Raw genomic sequence first — 17,018 nt, forward strand, 5'->3', positions numbered from 1 at the left:
TTGAAGGTACTTGAAGGCTGCCGACTCCTTATCTAGAGCTCTGACAAATTGTTTCATAAGGCCCAATTTGATGTGCAGTGGTGGCATCAGCACCTTCCGGGGGTCCACCAGTGGCTCCCACTTGACGTTGTTCCTCCCCACAGAGAACTCGGTCCGCTGTGGCCAGTCCCGCCTGTGGTAGTGCGCCTTGATGTCCCTGCTGTCCCAAAGGCAAAGATAGCAGGGAAACTTGGTAAAACCACCTTGGAGACCCATCAGGAATGCCACCATTTTGAAATCTCCTATGACCTTGATGCCATCTCAGAAAAATGCAGATATGTATCCACTTAGGCAGCTGGAACTAAACTGAACTGGTGGGCTTAAGGCCCCTGTATTTATACTACTATTTATATTACTGGAAAGTTCTAGAAAGTTCTAGAAGTTACTCCAAGTTTACTCAGCACTGAATCTATCTGGAATGTTCTGGAAAATAGGTAAATTTCAAAATATCACTGTCCTGGTCACAAAAGCAAGGTTTGTGGGGAATAATAGCCATTTGCTATACTTTTGAGGCATAAGCAATTAGGAAATAACACTTACTACCCAGGAACCAAAAAAAAAAAAAAATTGTTACACGGTGTTATGATTGTATTGGTCTCTTGTGTTAACTGTACCTTTTTGTCTGACAAGCAAGAATTAAACAGTTAAAATATATATAAATGCTTTCCTATTACATACATTTAATAACACAAGTTTTTTTTACACCCCAAATTGCAAAACACCAAAAAACTAGCATTCTAAATAACAGCAGTCTAAACAACAGCTCCTGTTCATCAGATTAGTCGGCCCGCCACTGGTATTGTTCAAACCTGAAGATTGTGTTAAAGCACGGCTAGGCAAAGGTCAGTATGCAGCTACCGACACCAACAATAAGACACGAAACCCTGATCTACAAGCAGAGGAGAACAGGGAGCATATACACGGGAGCTACTGTAAATCAAGGTCAGTGCATTAGATCTATAAACAAAAACACTATCCCTATTCCTTAATTATGAGATCTGGTACCTCTGGTAAACTCTGATTTTAGGTAGATGAATACATTTTTTGTATCTTGCTTGGCAAGTTGTCAGAATTCTAAATATTTCAAGTTGTTTCAATGATGTTAAATAAATAAGAAAGTTGCAAAAAAGAAAAGTGTGAATGGGATCCTATTCACACTTAGCAATATACAGTTTAGATCACTATAAAGCTGAACCCTTTGTCTGCCAAGGTTGTGAAAACCAGCACCCCTAACAGCGGGTGCAGGGGTGGGGGTGGTATTTGGTGTATTTTTATAAAGATTCAATTAATTAGACCCTGGTACTGAGCGTGACTCAATTCACTCCACTGGAAGCAAGTGTGCTAAATCTTCACATACCTGGTGTAGCTGCCTCAGGCAAGGTTAAACAATATAGAGGCAGTGGTGTGTAAACTTATGAGGCCATTTGCATTGATTACAGTCAATCCGACCTGCCCGGATCCAACCTGGGCTGGCCAGCCTGAAAACCATCCCTGTTTACACTCAACACTGGGGCACTGGGCTTGGAATCAGAGCAGCTCTGACCACTGCTTCACACGGCTTCACTCCGCTTCAGAGAAAGGAAGGCATGTACTTTGAGCCCGGTTCACCCTGGTGTTACCTGCTTTCTTCACTGGGATATTTTTTTTATTGATTTGAGAAAGCTGCTGGTTAGCAGGCGGCATGGCTGAAAACAAGACGTTCCGCTACGGGCTGATTGTTCTGGGATTGTTCCTGGTGATGATCGGCATGTTCATCATGAGCGTGGACAAGCCCCACATCTACGCTACCTTCTGCACCCTGGGAGTCCTCATGGTGGTCCTGGGCATTGTCTGGAGCATGTGCCAGTGCTATCCCAAGGTAAGGCAGTGCCACTCTCTTACTACACTGAAGGCAAGACGTGCTTGAGCTAAAGAGACACAAGTAACTACTGAGCTGCCTCTTGCACAATCCTTTCTTTTGTTTCATCTTGTATTTTCTTCCTTCCCTGGGAATGCATAGTATACACACCAAGGAAAAAGAATGGGAAATAATACTTTGAAATACGTTTAAAATAATGAGAGTTCTGAAAGTAGCAGCCTTGGTTGCTGTATTGGCCCCTGGTCACCTCACTGTTACTGTCCATGTAAACGGAGACTGACACACCTAACGTTCCCTTTCAGGTCACATTCGTAACTGTTGCTGAGCAGGAGTCTGAGTTCCTCATAGCACAGAAGTACAAACTCTCTGTAGCTTCCATTGAGAGCGAGGTCCCAGATAAAAAGAGGTAGGTTTGTTTTGAAGGTCACTTGATAAGAACTGAAGCTTACTGTCATGTTACCTTTAAAGGAGTTCAAACAAAAAAATGGACACCTCCTGTATGTTGTGGCCGGCGCGCCAGAATTGCTTCTTGTAATTTGATTAATTTGTTTGTATTGATTGTGCTTGTTTGTTTGTTTTTTTTTTGTATTATGTAACCTTCTTGATCAGGTCTCCCTTGAAAAGGGGTTTCAATCTCAACAGGACTTTCCTGGTTAAATAAAGTGCTAGCCAAGATTTTAGTATGGGTATTGTAACAAAAATAGTTAAACCCCATTGTGCTGGAATGCTCGGGCAACGGTCATCGCTGATTATAATGTATATACATTACTGATATGATCGCTTTGTTTATAAGGTACCTGTACAGCTATGTACATTACTACTATCATTGCTTTGTTTATAATGTATATGCATTACTGGAAAAATGGATACCTACAACCCCTGCTCATCTGCAGCAAATAGTCTGGACCAGCATTCCAGCTGATTGGGACCTATGCATTAACAGCCTCTCTCTGTCTCTGTCTAGTTCCAGTTCTTCAAACTACACCTGCCCAGAAGAAGCTGGCATGTACGATCACAGCCTCCCGGCTTACCACCAGATTGAAATAATGAGGCTCGGAACCGAGGACCCGCTGGGCCTGCAGTCAGCTTCCCCTGCACTCTCCCTGGAATCCAGGGCTCAGGAAAGCCTGGGGTCTGTGCAGGCCAGAGCGGAGGTGCACTGGGTCAAGATGAGCCAAGGAGAAAATGCAGCGCACGGCCCCAGCGAGGACACCCTGTCTGCTCCACGGTAGGGATTTCTGTGCTTTATTTAAACACACTACTTGTGGGAGCGCTCAGTAATCAGGGGTAGGAAAGGATGGAGTAATTGGTAATGGGATTCTTGTAATGGTAGATCCTTGTAGTGTATATACAGCAGTGTGGAAATGTATTAGCACACCTCAAGACCTTTCATTCATGTCCTTTATATACCTACCTGCATGTAAACCTCTGGGTGTGACATTTCCGCTCAGTAATTAGTGACATTAAAACATGTTGGACCACTTTGAGCGTTTAATTAGGCATCTTAAACAACTTTAAAAAAAAAAAGTGTCATCCATTTTACTATTTGTGGTTACAGTATGTTTTCATTTTCTCTTACTATGTTAAGTTAATTGCATGTGTGCCCTATTAAAGTCATCAATTAAATCAATCACTAATTTGCCTATTTTCAGTTATTGATTTCATATGCACAACAAATTAAAACAACGGAAGCAATGGGGGTGTTCTAATAAATGTACACACTGCTGTAGCTCTGCCTCCATTTAGATTGCAAATGTAGACCGCATCAGTTTTTAATTAGGATGGAAGAACGTGTTGTCATTGGCACTCCCACCGTATTTCTGAAATTCCTCTGCACATAAGGGTTAAGAGTAGGCTGTGTGTTTACATGCAAACACAGAAGTTTAACTTCATGTTGTTGTGGCAGGAAATATTTGAGTTAAAGTAACAAAAAAACTAAAAAAAAAACCTAAAAGACTGTTACAATTGTTGTTTTGTAAACAAGGAGGTTGAAAGGATACAGGATCCAGAGAGAAAGAGAGAGATAGAGATTTATTTCCACAATCACAATTAGTGCAATGCATGAAGCTTCCATTAGGGTACCAGGCAGTGAGCTCTCTCTTAGATGAATCTCCAGTTCCTCCCTTCTCACAGAGGCTGATTTTTAAAACATTAATGATGTCTTCAATTTCTTAAACCTTTCTTTTCCGCAGTGTGCCTGAGTGGTACAGGGCAGCCCCCCTGGCCTCCTTCATGGAAGACTCTGCCAGCCTCTCCACCGCGGACCCTGTCTCCCTGCAGCAGCCAGGCCCCGGGCTCACAGAGCTGCCTCGCTACGAAGACATCGCCCTGATCGACGCCCCGCCCTGCGAGGAGCAGTGCCCCTGCCACGCCAACACCAGCGGCTTCCTGAGAGATGACTGCCAGCGGGGGGCTGAGCCTCCACCGCGGGGGGCTGTGCTCCAGGGGCCCCCGGAGAGGACGAGGGAGGAGAGGGAGGAGAGGGAGGAGAGGGAGGAGGGGGAGGAGGGGGAGCTGTACTACGGGGTGACAGACGAGTTGCTGCAGATCGAGTCAGACCTGGAACGGGAGTAGCGATCCCCTGCAAAATGACCCTGCAAATTTACCATGGTAAACCCTTATTAGACTGGCACACCCACTGCAGCTTATTACTCTGGGATCTGTAGTGCTTTCCAGTAAGACAGACAGAATCCTCTTTAGTGAGTCATGGTAGATCACAAATACTGTATGGTTAAAACTGTACATAACAACAAGCGATTACCTTTTGTCTGAATTTTCTGTTCTGCAAGAAATATAAATTTGTTTGTATCTGGATGTATGAACCATGCTCTACTTCAATAGATGTTATGTTAGTTCTTTCAGAAGCTTTGCTTTGCTTTCCAGCCATCGCCCTTCCCCTGCTCTCTCCCCATGTGATATTAAAGCTAGTGGAAGAGCCTTGAATACACTCTGGTTAATGTTTAACTGCCCTGCAGGAAGCTTAACCATTGGGTTATCCATTAGAGACACACAGTCCCTGACTCTCTCCATTGCAGAGGTTAATAGAGAAGTAAGATACAGTCTCCTTTTCAATCTCCACCAATTACACAGACCGCATTGAAGATAAAAACAAATGGACTGACTAATGGAGTTCATTTTGTAATGTTTAACTAGTAGCGTGGCATGCTGCTGTGCTTAGAGATTTGTAATTGACCGCACACAGTTTACCTGACGCTAGAATTGAAATATATATATATATATATATATATATATATATATATATATATATATATATATAGATATAAATGTATGAAATCTTGTAACCTTGGTAGTATACTTTAGGGTTAGTCTTTTTTATAGCTATAATTATAATATATAATAAACCCATTTCATATAGAAACATTGTATTCCTATTTCCCCTTTACAGTAGGTGTCACAACCCTGACGCCTACATTTTGTTTTATTAAGCTTACTTTAGCTTGTCTCTGTTCTAGTTTTGCAGATTCTTAGTTCACACACTGTCCTGCAAAACCTAACGAAGATCTGAAGGACCCCCTTGAGAATATCTCAAGGGTTCTATCCTGGTTAAATAAATACACTTGAAAGGAACATGTGCCAGAAATCCCTGTGACTCTGCAGTGAATCCAGGGGAAGGAGTTACATTTGCAATGGAAAAAGTTTGAAGCACTATAAATATAGATATGGAAGCTATCCAGTGTAGTCCGTCCCTGTGCAGGTGACCTCGAAGTCCACCTGTTTGAACCCTGTGCTTCTCTGTTTGTTCTGTACACACACGCACGGCCCGCACTGGTCCTGCTTACAAAATACAGGCAGCCTATTTTTACTCAAACACCTTCTGTACAGTACATTCCTGCGTGCTGTGCCCTAGATGCACTACCAAATCCTCACCTGTAATTCTTTATCAAATAGGGTTTGTAAGGTTCCCACTAGTGTAATAAATAATAATAATATCATTGAAAAAAAAACATCACTAAACATGCATCGCTTTGCTAAAACCTGTGTGTTATGAATATGGACCCACTATGGTGTTGCAGTTCTGATGGCTCATTGATAATGGTGTCAGTGCTGGCATATTCCATACAATCAGATAAGGAACACTGCATTCTCATTATACAAGTTAAAATGACAGGATGTCTTTCACAGTACTAAGTGATTAAGTTTCTTACACACAGATCACTGAGTTTAAATAATGGCTATACATTCTCGCGTACTGTTATTGTGTAAAATCAAATGCATGTTGGGTTATTAGTTTAAAACACAAAATGACAAAAAAATAATAATAAAAATAAAAACCTGACATCACTGACCCCAGTTCACCAGCACACATACAGATAGCGGATATAAGATTGTGTTCTTTGCTGCAGGCGCTGTGTGCACATACTGTATAGTGCCACTGGGACCATTCCCCCAGTCAGACCTGCGCCAAAGCCATTAGGGATGCTGGCAACAGTGTTTGTGCCCCAGAGTCACACTGTGAAACAACCAATAAAGAATGAACAGGGATTGTGCAGAGAGCCAGAAACATGCTTAATGTGTATGAAAGAGCACAGAGGCAGACAGCGTTCCCCTTCAGCCCAATCAGACAGAGGAGGGATCTTCAAAGCTCCTTTTATCCTGGATGTGTTGGGACCACTAATACAATGTGACTAACCCATTGTGCACGTGATCTGTACACAAATCGAACAAAACAAGATCTAAAGTCCCATTAGAGACGTTCAAAATGTGTTTAATGGTTTTTTTTTTGGTTTTTTTTTAACATGAATTGCATCGTAAGGCTAATACTTTCTTATAAATTAACCATTGTAACAGTGCTTTGATAATAGTATACATTTATGCTATATATATATATATATATATATATATATATATATATATATATATATATATATATATATATAGTAAAGTGATGCCATGGCCACAACCAGCACTGAGATGCTTTCCAGTCGTTGTGTGAACTATCCACTAGAGGGAAATTGTCACCATAGCAGGCCTTGTACTGTACAGCTCTTTTTCTGAATGCGTCACTCTCTGTGTTTTCTTCGCTTGTTCTGTTCATGCTTCACTTTCATTTATATAGTGAAGACGTGTCACACGTTACCCTCAATACAACCCTTATGGGGGTGGAGCTGCTTTCACACAGACACTGCACTGTTCGACCCCCTTTCGCTGGGAGTCGGGGGGGCCCCTTTCCAGTTCTGGCCCCGGTTGCCCCTCGGAGCTGGTCATCAGGAAGTCGGTGAGCAGCAGGAACCCCACTGAGGTAATGAGCGCCCCCCCTGCAGCATAGAACCCACTGCCATAGTTCCCCGTCATGTCCACCAGGGTGCCTGCAAGAGCCAGCAAACTGCAGTCAGCCAGGAAGTGGAGAAGCCAGACACTTCCAGAAATAAAACACAATGCCTGCACCTTTAAATATACATAAAATACTGCACTGCACAATGGGACAAAGCTGTTAGCAGAGAGCTGTGCTGGAAACCAGATCATTCAGGTTATAAATAAGCACTATAGTGAATCTCTACTATGTTATCAGTAGGACTATATATTCTAAAAACACATTTTAAAATAAAGTCTGCATGTAGCACTGTACGGGTGGAAATGTAAGGGACGGTCTGTCGACTCCTGTCGCACAGATTCAGATTCAGAGGTCTGCACAGCAGGTTAAGTGGCACCTGGAGGATAGCTAGTGTTAAATGGGCTAATTTACCTTCCAGAGGCTGTAGCAGTTGCAGAGATGGTGAGAAACTACGAAGGTGTTGAAACCACAAGACTGCCCTTCCCTTTCTTCAGTCATGTTTTCAGGGTATTAGAACTCCACTTTAAGGCTGTTGCACACCAGATGTGTTTCTTAATCCAAATGTAATGCATGTAAAATACAAATTAAACAAACTTTGTCTTATAAGTCTGTAATTATCGTATGTGATGCATTGATTTTTTTAGTCAAGATCATTTTTATCTAGATTGTATGTGTGTTAAACTGACAACAACCAATGATATTTACTATAGGGAGATAAGTGACCCATTGCAGTGGTTTAAATTGGACACATTGGTGCTGAACATGAGTGACAGTGCATCCGGTTAATAATGGGCAGTGACCTTCAATCGGAAGGTTGCAGGAAAGTGTTTTACCTGCGAGTGGTGGGCCAAGGAGGCAGCCTACGCTCCTGAAGAACATCAGCATCCCGAGGGCGCTGTCCAGTCTGGAGACCCCCACCACGTCAATGAGGACGGTGAGGAGGAGCGACACCGCGGCCCCGAAGGACACTCCGCAGAAGCAGCTGAACGCGGCCAGCGAGGGGTAGCTGGTGGCAATGGGGAGCAGCATCAGGCTTGTTCCCAGCACTGTGGTCATCATGGCCAGCAGGCGGATGTTCCTCACCAGAGCCAGGTTCACAAGCCAGCCACAGCCCAGGCGTCCCACCAGATCCGCCACAGACCAGTACGACACCAGGAAAGTGGCGCTCAGCTTCTCCACCCCAATACCCTGGGCAAAGGGAACCAGGTAGATGGCAGGGATGTGGAAGCCCACGACAGAAAAGAGAGCAAACACAATGATGGACAAGAACTTGGGAAGCTTCAGCAAGGAAAAGTCCATCAATGGGGGTTTCTCTTCTGAGTCTTGACGTTTCACCCCAGAGGAAGGCGTGTTCTTCGCGGGGGGTCTGTACGGCCTCATCAGAGCTCCACACACACACAGGTTCAGCTGGAGACCAGCGATCACCACCATGGCACCCTTCCAGGCCATGCTGTTAATGAGCCACTGGAAGAATGGAATGAAGACGAAGCTGAAGACACACTCCCCGCTGCTGACGATGGCGTTGGCCATAGCTCGGCGCTGATTGAAGTATTGGTTGACCATGCTCTGCGCTGGGATCCACGAGAACGAAATGCCAAGTCCTGGAAACAAAAGTCATTAGATGCTGAAATAGATTCTATATTTATTTATGTATTTTATTTTGAAGTTGAAATAACAAAGGGCTCGCTGAGACTGCAGTACAGTAAGTCATGTATTATTCATATTTGTCATGGGGAGATGGGGAGGCAGTGTTACCTAGTATTACTCCTGTGGTGAGGTACATCCAAACCAGACTGAGCCCGAAGGAGCCTCCCAGCATTCCCAGCATGGCAAACAGGCCTCCCAGCATGATCACAGCCCTGTGCGACAGCAACACACTAAGAGCACTGGCTACCGGAGCTGGCAAGGGACAGAGACACAGAGAACCAACACTGCAGCCAGGGGACAAACATGGAGCACCCAGAGACCCATCACTGGAGCAGGGCTAGCACTCTCCAGAGGACACAGGTGGAGTCAGCTGCAGGGCTGCGCAGGGTAGTCTGTGTCAAGGGCGGTGTAATGAAATTGCTTGTTTATTTATAACATAGAAGAGAAACTTGGAACAGATAGTTTACGTGACGTTTCCAAGTAAACACAGATTTACTTCATCAGGTTTGAAACATGACTTAATAAATCAAAGCAATAACAAACTGCCTTGCCAACTATTAGAGAAAGGCAGTAAAATAGCCTGTAAACACAGCATGCACAAACTCACAAGTCAGATGGAAGACGGCCACTGCGATGGCGCTGATCCAGGAGATGTTGCTGGCCTGCTCGTCGAAGTGCTCCTGGACCTCAATGAAAAACAAGCCGAAGGATCTGACAACAGAGGAGGTGAGGCCCGTCACCACGAAGCAGGTGGCTGCAATGACCCAGCCGTAACCCCCATCGGTGCAGGCCGGGGCGGGGGGCTTCGTCTCACTGTGGAGGGGCGTGGACCTCCCAGGAGCCCCCCACTCCCCTCGGACACCAAACAGCTTCTTCAGCTCCTTCAGCCACATTCTCCGTCCGCAAGGATCTGAAAGACAAAATGTAAAGGCACGAGGTAGACAGAATAATCCAACCCGCTGCCCCGATGCCCCGTGCTGACCAAAGATTTAAAATCATTCTTCTTACTTCTTATTCCATTTAGTCATGCTCGTCACTAACCCCTTCACTCTGCTGATCAGCAAAAAGACAAAAATAAACCTGTTCTCCCTGGTTGATCACATGTCCAATCTAGAGCCAGACCACTGGAGTGAAACTGACCTACTGCACAGGAAGTGAATTCATATCAGGAAGCAGCTGCAAGTGTTACTCTGGAGTGGTCTTTGAAATATCTGCATTTGCAAACTGAACTATCAAATGTAAGCAAACAACAAATAAGAGGCAAGGAATCGATGTCAAACCTTAGCACTGATAAACATTGTAAACCTTAGTTAAGACTCTTTTAAGGGGGTGCAGTGACAATGCAATTCTGCTGACCCCACACGCTGCAGTGTAATACATCGCCTGTGAATGGACTGTCAGTGGAATGTCATGCTCTCCTGACTGAGCTGTGGCTGAGGGGTTTCACAACAACCACAAGCCTGCTGCCCTCCATGTGAGCAGAGGTCAGCTGAGCGAGCAGCACCTTCTCACATTACTACACTGTTACTATACTAAAGTTAAATGTTGAAAAATACAATTTAAAAAAAGTTTCATGAACTGCAAGCTAGATTTCATTCATCAGCACAAAAAAGTCTTTATCAAAACAGTACTTAAAACATCTTAAAACAGTACTTAAAACAGTACTTAAAACGTTTTGTGAATGTCTTTCTCCAATATCTCTTAAGGTCCAAAGCATCTCTCCCAAGTGTATACAGAAGTACAGTGTTTACAGTACAATCCAAACAGTACTATCATAACAGTGGAGTCTTTGTTACCTGGTAGTTGATTTCTTCTGGAGTGTTCTCTCGCTCTCTCCCTCTCTTTCTCTGACACATGGCAGAGTGGATCAGCACCAGCTTGTGCAATCCTGAGCAGTAGAATGACTCTGCCTGGACTGCCCTCTGTGTCACTTGAGCCAGGTCCCTATTATGGAAACCAGGATACACAGAGTCCACAGGAGTACATACCCTGGATGGCATAACGACTCAACACAATTAACCTCACTTCTGCTTCGCAGTAGACAAACCTGGGGAGAAAATGTTCTTCTCATCTCAGTCTCAAATGCTTCTCCAAAGCCGCTGCTAGCCTGTACATGTACACATTTACTGTGAGGTTTAAAACTATGGGCTCCAGCAATTATGTCTATGGATCCTTTTTCAACTGTTTACAGAAGATTCAGAGTATATTGTCAGTTTTCAAAGGACCGTTTAGCCTAGTTTTTAAAACATTCAGAAACAGTCCTTAAGAATTCTGAGTGTAACATGATCTTTAAATTACAAACATGTCTCCTTTAACAGATAAGCGCCACGCCTATCAATTCTATCTATAACACCTTCATTTTAAGCAGGTGGCAAGTGGTGTGTTTTTGTTTATTTCACTATTTTAATAGATGATAATTTCTGTTTAGTTCGTGTTAATTTGATGCCTCCCCATCCTATTGTAAATGAACACAGGCATAGTTTGCTAGCCATCTTATATCTTAATCCTGAACATTTATTTCACATTGTACAATGACCTCATGCCTCACTGATCACACCTAGACACACAGAGTAACAGTCCTGTGCTTACATTGTTTTAAACATTTACCCGACTTCTGTTTCACACAATAACATGTTCAACTGTTCTTATAGCGACTGTATAAAGGTCAATGTGAAATAAACACGGAGAAAACAGATGGTGCACAATTCTGTTCTTGGCAGCTGGTATCTATGGAAACAGTTCTAGCCCTAATAAAAGTCAGGTATGATGCACACTGCTGGAGTGCTGGAGCCTGTAGCAGACAGTTATTGAACACACAGACACAGGCAGGAATCAGCTGTGACACGAACCAGACTTCTTCTGTTAAAGCTAAATGAAACCGTGAGCTGGTCTGAATTTTAATATGGGAAATCCAAAAACAGAGAATGTCCCTAAACCAGCTCTTAGTGGACGGTGGTCCACATCACGATATCAGCGCACAGTTTGACACACTTGGTAGTGCATGTAACTTTGCACAATCACGCTTGTTAGCTTTGTGTGTGGTCCCCAGTTCTTGCTCAGCCTTTTCTCTATTACTCAGGTAGTATTTAATTCACTTTTCAAGTTCTATTTAATTCCTGTTCATGCTTATCTTGCACAGGTTTTTTAAAAGAAGGGCCAGTGAAAACTTTGAAGGCAATGTTTTATTCCATACAGAAAAATAAACAATGTGCAGACTCAAAGTAGATCAATTCTTCAATACTTAACAGAACAATCCCATAGCTACCACCAATTATGTAAGCTTTAGATTAATTATATCCATTTGTAAAACTTCACCAACGTGCTCCTAGACTTCACAACACAGGATAAACGTAGTCTTAAGCTTACATTAATAACAGGTCTGTGTTCCTCTCCATGTCATCCCATTATAATTAAACACAGGCATAGTTTTTGGCACAGTAACAGGCCTGTGCTTATGTTGCTTAAAACATTTACAAGGCTTATGTTTCACAAGCAGACTGTGGTTACTCTCTTTAAATAAATAGCGCTGACACACTCACTCACTCACTCACACACTCACTCACACACTCACTCACACACTCACTCACTCCCCCTCCCTCACTCACTCACTCACTCCCATACCAGTGCCAACACACACAGTAGGTTGTTTCCTGGATACACAATATATAAATGATATTTAAACTCAGTTTGACTCTTGGCATAGCCCATGTGTCTCAGTTGGCCTATTTCTTCAGCAGCACAAGTCAGCTTATATGGTCGTTATCAATTTATTTATATTGCTTCGTTCCTTATTTATCCTCTCTTTTATTTATTTTTTTATTAATAAAGTTCATCTATTTGTGACCTTTTAAAGAAGTTATAATCGAGATTATACTGTAAATCCTTTTTTCTTGCTTCTTAGTAGCAACCTCATCACAGATCCACATTTTGGATATACAGATTTTTCAAGTACTAATGCTTCAGATTTAACATGCCCTTTATAAAAGATTCCTATAGTCCTATAGTAAAACACAGTGTAATAAAGCTCAGCGAAAGCATTATAAAGCATAGGTAAGCACTGTAAAGTCCACAGATGTGTATGGTAAAGCATATTTAAAAGCATGGCAAAACATGGTCAACTGAATGCATAGTATAACCAAGCTAAACACATGGGAAGAACACATGGGAAGATTAACATGCAAAATTATTGTTGGTTTGAAAGTTAGTTAGCTTAACCTATACCACAACTGTAACACTGACCATGGGAAGACTGGAGAGGATGGAAAGACTGGGACCTTGCTGTCAGTCATAGCATCAGTTGAAGAGCAGATTGACTGGTATGTTATACAAGAGTCCTCAAACTATTGATCCGCTGTCATTGAGCACCTCTGTAGACTGCAGTGCTGTAAGGGGTCATACCTTTTCAAAACCCCTTCGCATCAAACAGGCTGGTTAGCTATATACTGACATGCTCTCTCTCTCTCTCTCTCTCTCTCTCTCTCTCTCTCTCTCTCTCTCTCTCTCTCTCTCTCTCTCTCTCTCTCTCTCTCTCTCTCTCTCTCTCTCTCTCTCTCTCTCTCTCTCTCCAGCTCCGTGTTATAAGAATAGAGAGTGGTTGGCACTTTGACATTACATATCACTTTCCCCAAGTCACAAGTTCAGGCCTTCACTGTGCAGTTAGTCAGCAATCTGAAATATGGGAGGGAATGACTCAATAACTAGGATCCAAACTACTGGGCCGTAAAAGTATTATAATGGCATACAAATGAACCACACAAAGGATATCTGACTGGAGCACAGTTTCTCATGGAGCTGTATTTATTATCGGGATCCTTAGACTGTATGATGGACACTGCAGCATTACCTGTGAGTCCAGCAGAGGGCACTCTCTCCCCTGTCTCGGGATTTCATACTTGTCTACTTTTGAAAATACAAAACCGGGAGTTGGACGGTGGTGCAATCCGTGATACGTTTTTTTTACTGTTTCCCCTGTAGAGAAGGCACTGAGCCTGGCACAGCCCCCCCCCCCCCCCCCCCCCGGATCCTAAACCTTGCTAGGTACAGACGGGGATTGCAGTAGCTTCACACCGGTGAACACGAGAGAGTTGCAGGTCTGTGGTTTTAGAAGTGGATTGCACTGTGATGTTCTTTCACTGAACTTTAATGACTTGTAGAGCCCAGATATAAGAAAGGTTTGCGCACCGCGCAGAGGGTTATGTGCGTTGCAAATGGCTGTTATGTGGGAATGCGCAAAATGTGCCATATTCGAAACTTCTTTTTGCTGCCACAATCTGTTTTGCGCTGTGCACAAATGCATGCATAGCGCAATTTGGCGGGAGTGGCCGACAATTTGCGAGATCCTGCCATGTTCGAAATTATGCGGCAAGCACAAAACCAGTTTCGCGAAGCACAACATAACGCTTTTAAAAAGCAAGCCTTAACTCAACAATGGAAACCACCTAGCTATCATACAAGGTTCCGTCCACATCAATATAATGATTATATTCAAAAGAACGATTGTGATAGCAGCATCACTAGTGTTAATACATGTTTAAAAAATAACCAGGGAAGCTGCATTCATGATCGTTCTTTCGGACCGAAAGAAAACGAATCACTTTCCCAAGCTCGCTTTCTTGGTGCTGAAAGAAGAACTCCCAAAACAGAATCCAGAGTACAGCCCGGTATCATATACCGTCGGTGTGTAACATAGACCGAGCCGGCAGATACTAAACAACTACCTGTGTAATGAAGGAAAGCTTTAATAGACACATGTAGATCAACCCTAGATCAATCAAGCAACAGTTTGCACCTCCTTACCTTGCATTCACATAGATTTCAATATCAAAGACACTGATTATACAGTAGTAGGCTAGGCTATTGATTACTGTATTGGTAATTTTTTGTCGGCGTTTTGAATGTAAAATGTACGAAAGGTGCTCCTTTCTTATTCCACTGCCTGTTCAGCCCGTTTTGTTATTAATTGACCCCCCCCCCCCCCCCCCCAGGTTTATCAAACAATTATATGCTATGCTATTAAAAAACAGGCGATTCCAACTGGATTATTAATATTATTAATTGTTGTTGTTGTTAATGTATGTGTGTATTTTCTTTTAACAGAAAAAAACACGTTACAAAAATCAAATCAGTCCAGACACGGAGCAATAGCGGTTTGATAAGCAGGATCACGGCTAATAGGCCTACTGAGGAAAAAAAAACGGATGGTACTGTAACAGAAAACAAGAAAGTTAAAAAATGTAAATGAATTAAAATAGGTAACATGTACTCGTATTTGTGTGACACCTGTCCAAATTATAGAGACAGAAGTAGAGAATTCCGTAGAATCTGTGATGGCCCTTAAATATTTAGCTTATTAGCCGTGCTAATGCCTGTGATAATGATAAACAATAGATACAAATGTATGCATGTGCGCAAATTTCATATGCTTAAGAACAAAATTATTTGAATTGCTCCGAAGTCCAAATCTGAATGAATTTCAATGCGCAGAATGTTTCAATTACATGAGTTTAGCTAACTGCCCTGTCCTCAGCAACATTGGCAAAGGGTCGCAATGCCCAAGGGCTCATTCCGTATAATATCTCAGTAGTTGTAGTTGCATTCTCCAAAGGCTTCCGAATAGAGTAGTGTTTTCAGCATTGTGGGTTTGCTTTACAGTCCATACTTCTGTAAATATGTTTATGTATAGTGTAAGGAGCACTGGTCGAGCTACTCAGAAGCTGACAGGCGAGTTTCTGTAAAATAAAGAGTGGAGTTTGATGCTACAGAGATATTTTGTCCGTCTCCTTAATGTTGACACTTACCAAGTCGCTACAATATATTTTTTATTGAAGCTATATGTTGAATAGCCTACACTATCCTGTGGTCTATTGTTTCATTTCTCCATTTAGTAGCTTGTTTATACACTTGTGGGGGTCGGCATGCACCTTCGGGGGTGCCAATGTTACCGATGTGTGTTTGGTTTTGATTCTGCATTCCATGTGCAGGTTACATTTGAGTGTAGACTCGTCTGAGGAATATTGGTATGTACTGTACACCTATGATAGCTGCTTGGCAGGGTATTGTTAACAGTCCATTGTCGTGTAGTATTCACTCGTAGCTCGTGTGCATTTTTTTTCCGAGGCAAAAGTGTTTGAACTGTTTTCATATTTTCTATGAAGCTCTGTTATGAAAGCACAAACTGCTTTTTCAAGGACATATTATTGTTATCTTTGAGACCTTGAATAAAAAAAATGTTACTCTAACAAAAACCAAACAAAATAATAACATATATTTTATCATAGAAAGTTGCCGTTGCCTTTCCCTTTTGTGTTTGTTCGAGGTGTAGCTTCTAGTTCTGTTTTCACTCTGATAGTCCTGGCATGTCACAACCTGCACCGAGTTAAATCAGCCCACCGCATTACCAGCTCCAATTGGCTGTTTAAAATCGAACCAGCACTTAACACTTTGTGACCTGAAGTGAACAGGTGCGCTACAACCTGAACTCACAAGAGGGAGATGAGCGCTGATTAATAAAACCATCTCTGTGCCATTAACACCAATGACAAGATACTGTGTAGCTAAATGATGTGAAAAGCTAGCTGTAGCGCAAACAAACACACAGCGGGCTTTAATGTACACACTATTATGGTGGATGAAACGACGACTCGATCTTCTCTGATGGCATGCATCGTCAGCTGCGTCGCGGCCACGGTCATTTTCTGTGGGGGAAAAAAACCCAGCTGAAGGCCAGCCACTCCCCACACACATGGAAGTGTAACTGTATTATCAGACTGTCACCCACCCACAGGTTCTCACCGACCCAAATACACCAGCAGCCTTAACTACATATTCACAAAATAAAACAAGACAATATACCCCCAAAAATACACGATTCTGCCAAATCACACATAAATGCACTTGTTTGAGTGACAGTTAGTCGATCGTTTAATGCTTTCACAGAAAACTAAAAATGTATATTAACTAACAGGCTACATTAAACAAAGTATAGTCGCATCCCTCGCTCTTACATCGCATCTGAAATGGTCGTGCAATCTTGTCACACGTTGTACAATGTGGAGCTTTGCATGCATAATCCATAGATCAGGTAGCCCTACAGCTGTGGCCAAAAGTTTTGCATCACCTAGAATTTTAGGATTGATTATATATATATATATATATATATATATATATATATATATATATATA

General features: G+C 42.6%; 2 protein-coding genes across 5 annotated transcripts; one reads left to right on the forward strand and one right to left on the reverse strand.

Moving 5' to 3' along the window:
* The first annotated feature begins 579 nt into the window (after positions 1 to 579).
* Positions 580 to 4,832, forward strand: LOC117416978 (barttin-like). The gene is made up of 5 exons (XM_034028508.3): positions 580 to 981; positions 1,479 to 1,897; positions 2,200 to 2,303; positions 2,862 to 3,125; positions 4,090 to 4,832. Exons 2-5 carry the CDS (start codon positions 1,721 to 1,723, stop codon positions 4,469 to 4,471), a joined length of 927 nt encoding a protein of 308 aa, XP_033884399.1. The 5' UTR covers positions 580 to 981; positions 1,479 to 1,720; the 3' UTR covers positions 4,472 to 4,832.
* A 1,760-nt stretch (positions 4,833 to 6,592) lies between these two features.
* On the reverse strand, positions 6,593 to 13,800 carry zgc:114041 (uncharacterized protein LOC574425 homolog). Of its 4 annotated transcripts, XR_004546647.3 has the most exons (6): positions 10,634 to 13,800; positions 9,445 to 9,747; positions 8,946 to 9,089; positions 8,024 to 8,791; positions 7,602 to 7,741; positions 7,114 to 7,224 (listed from the first exon to the last, which is right to left on the reverse strand). XR_004546647.3 is itself a non-coding variant. In XM_034028336.3 (5 exons), exons 2-5 carry the CDS (start codon positions 9,728 to 9,730, stop codon positions 7,010 to 7,012), a joined length of 1,413 nt encoding a protein of 470 aa, XP_033884227.3. In that variant the 5' UTR covers positions 9,731 to 9,747; positions 10,634 to 13,800; the 3' UTR covers positions 6,593 to 7,009. The 4 variants fall into 4 exon arrangements, 3 of the variants coding, with proteins under 3 accessions (XP_033884227.3, XP_058891099.1, XP_033884228.3); XM_034028336.3 differs by lacking the exon at positions 7,602 to 7,741 and having other exon boundaries at positions 6,593 to 7,224; XM_034028337.3 differs by lacking the exon at positions 7,114 to 7,224 and having other exon boundaries at positions 7,696 to 7,783.
* Positions 13,801 to 17,018: the final 3,218 nt, after the last annotated feature.

This window comes from Acipenser ruthenus, chromosome 12 (assembly GCF_902713425.1).
Source record: "Acipenser ruthenus chromosome 12, fAciRut3.2 maternal haplotype, whole genome shotgun sequence".
NCBI classification, from domain to species: Eukaryota; Metazoa; Chordata; class Actinopteri; order Acipenseriformes; family Acipenseridae; genus Acipenser; species Acipenser ruthenus.

Bases quoted from the DNA above. Each gene is read 5' to 3' on its own strand.
- LOC117416978 (XM_034028508.3), top strand. From the start codon at position 1,721: ATGGCTGAAAACAAGACGTTCCGCTACGGGCTGATTGTTCTGGGATTG. The intron at 2,304-2,861 runs GTAGGTTTGTTT...GTCTCTGTCTAG, and splicing joins GAGGTCCCAGATAAAAAGAG to TTCCAGTTCTTCAAACTACA. The intron at 3,126-4,089 runs GTAGGGATTTCT...TCTTTTCCGCAG, and splicing joins GACACCCTGTCTGCTCCACG to TGTGCCTGAGTGGTACAGGG.
- zgc:114041 (XM_034028336.3), bottom strand. From the start codon at position 9,730: ATGTGGCTGAAGGAGCTGAAGAAGCTGTTTGGTGTCCGAGGGGAGTGG. The intron at 8,792-8,945 runs GTAACACTGCCT...TTTTGTTTCCAG, and splicing joins CACCACAGGAGTAATACTAG to GACTTGGCATTTCGTTCTCG. The intron at 7,225-8,023 runs GTAAAACACTTT...TGGCTCTTGCAG, and splicing joins CCTTGGCCCACCACTCGCAG to GCACCCTGGTGGACATGACG.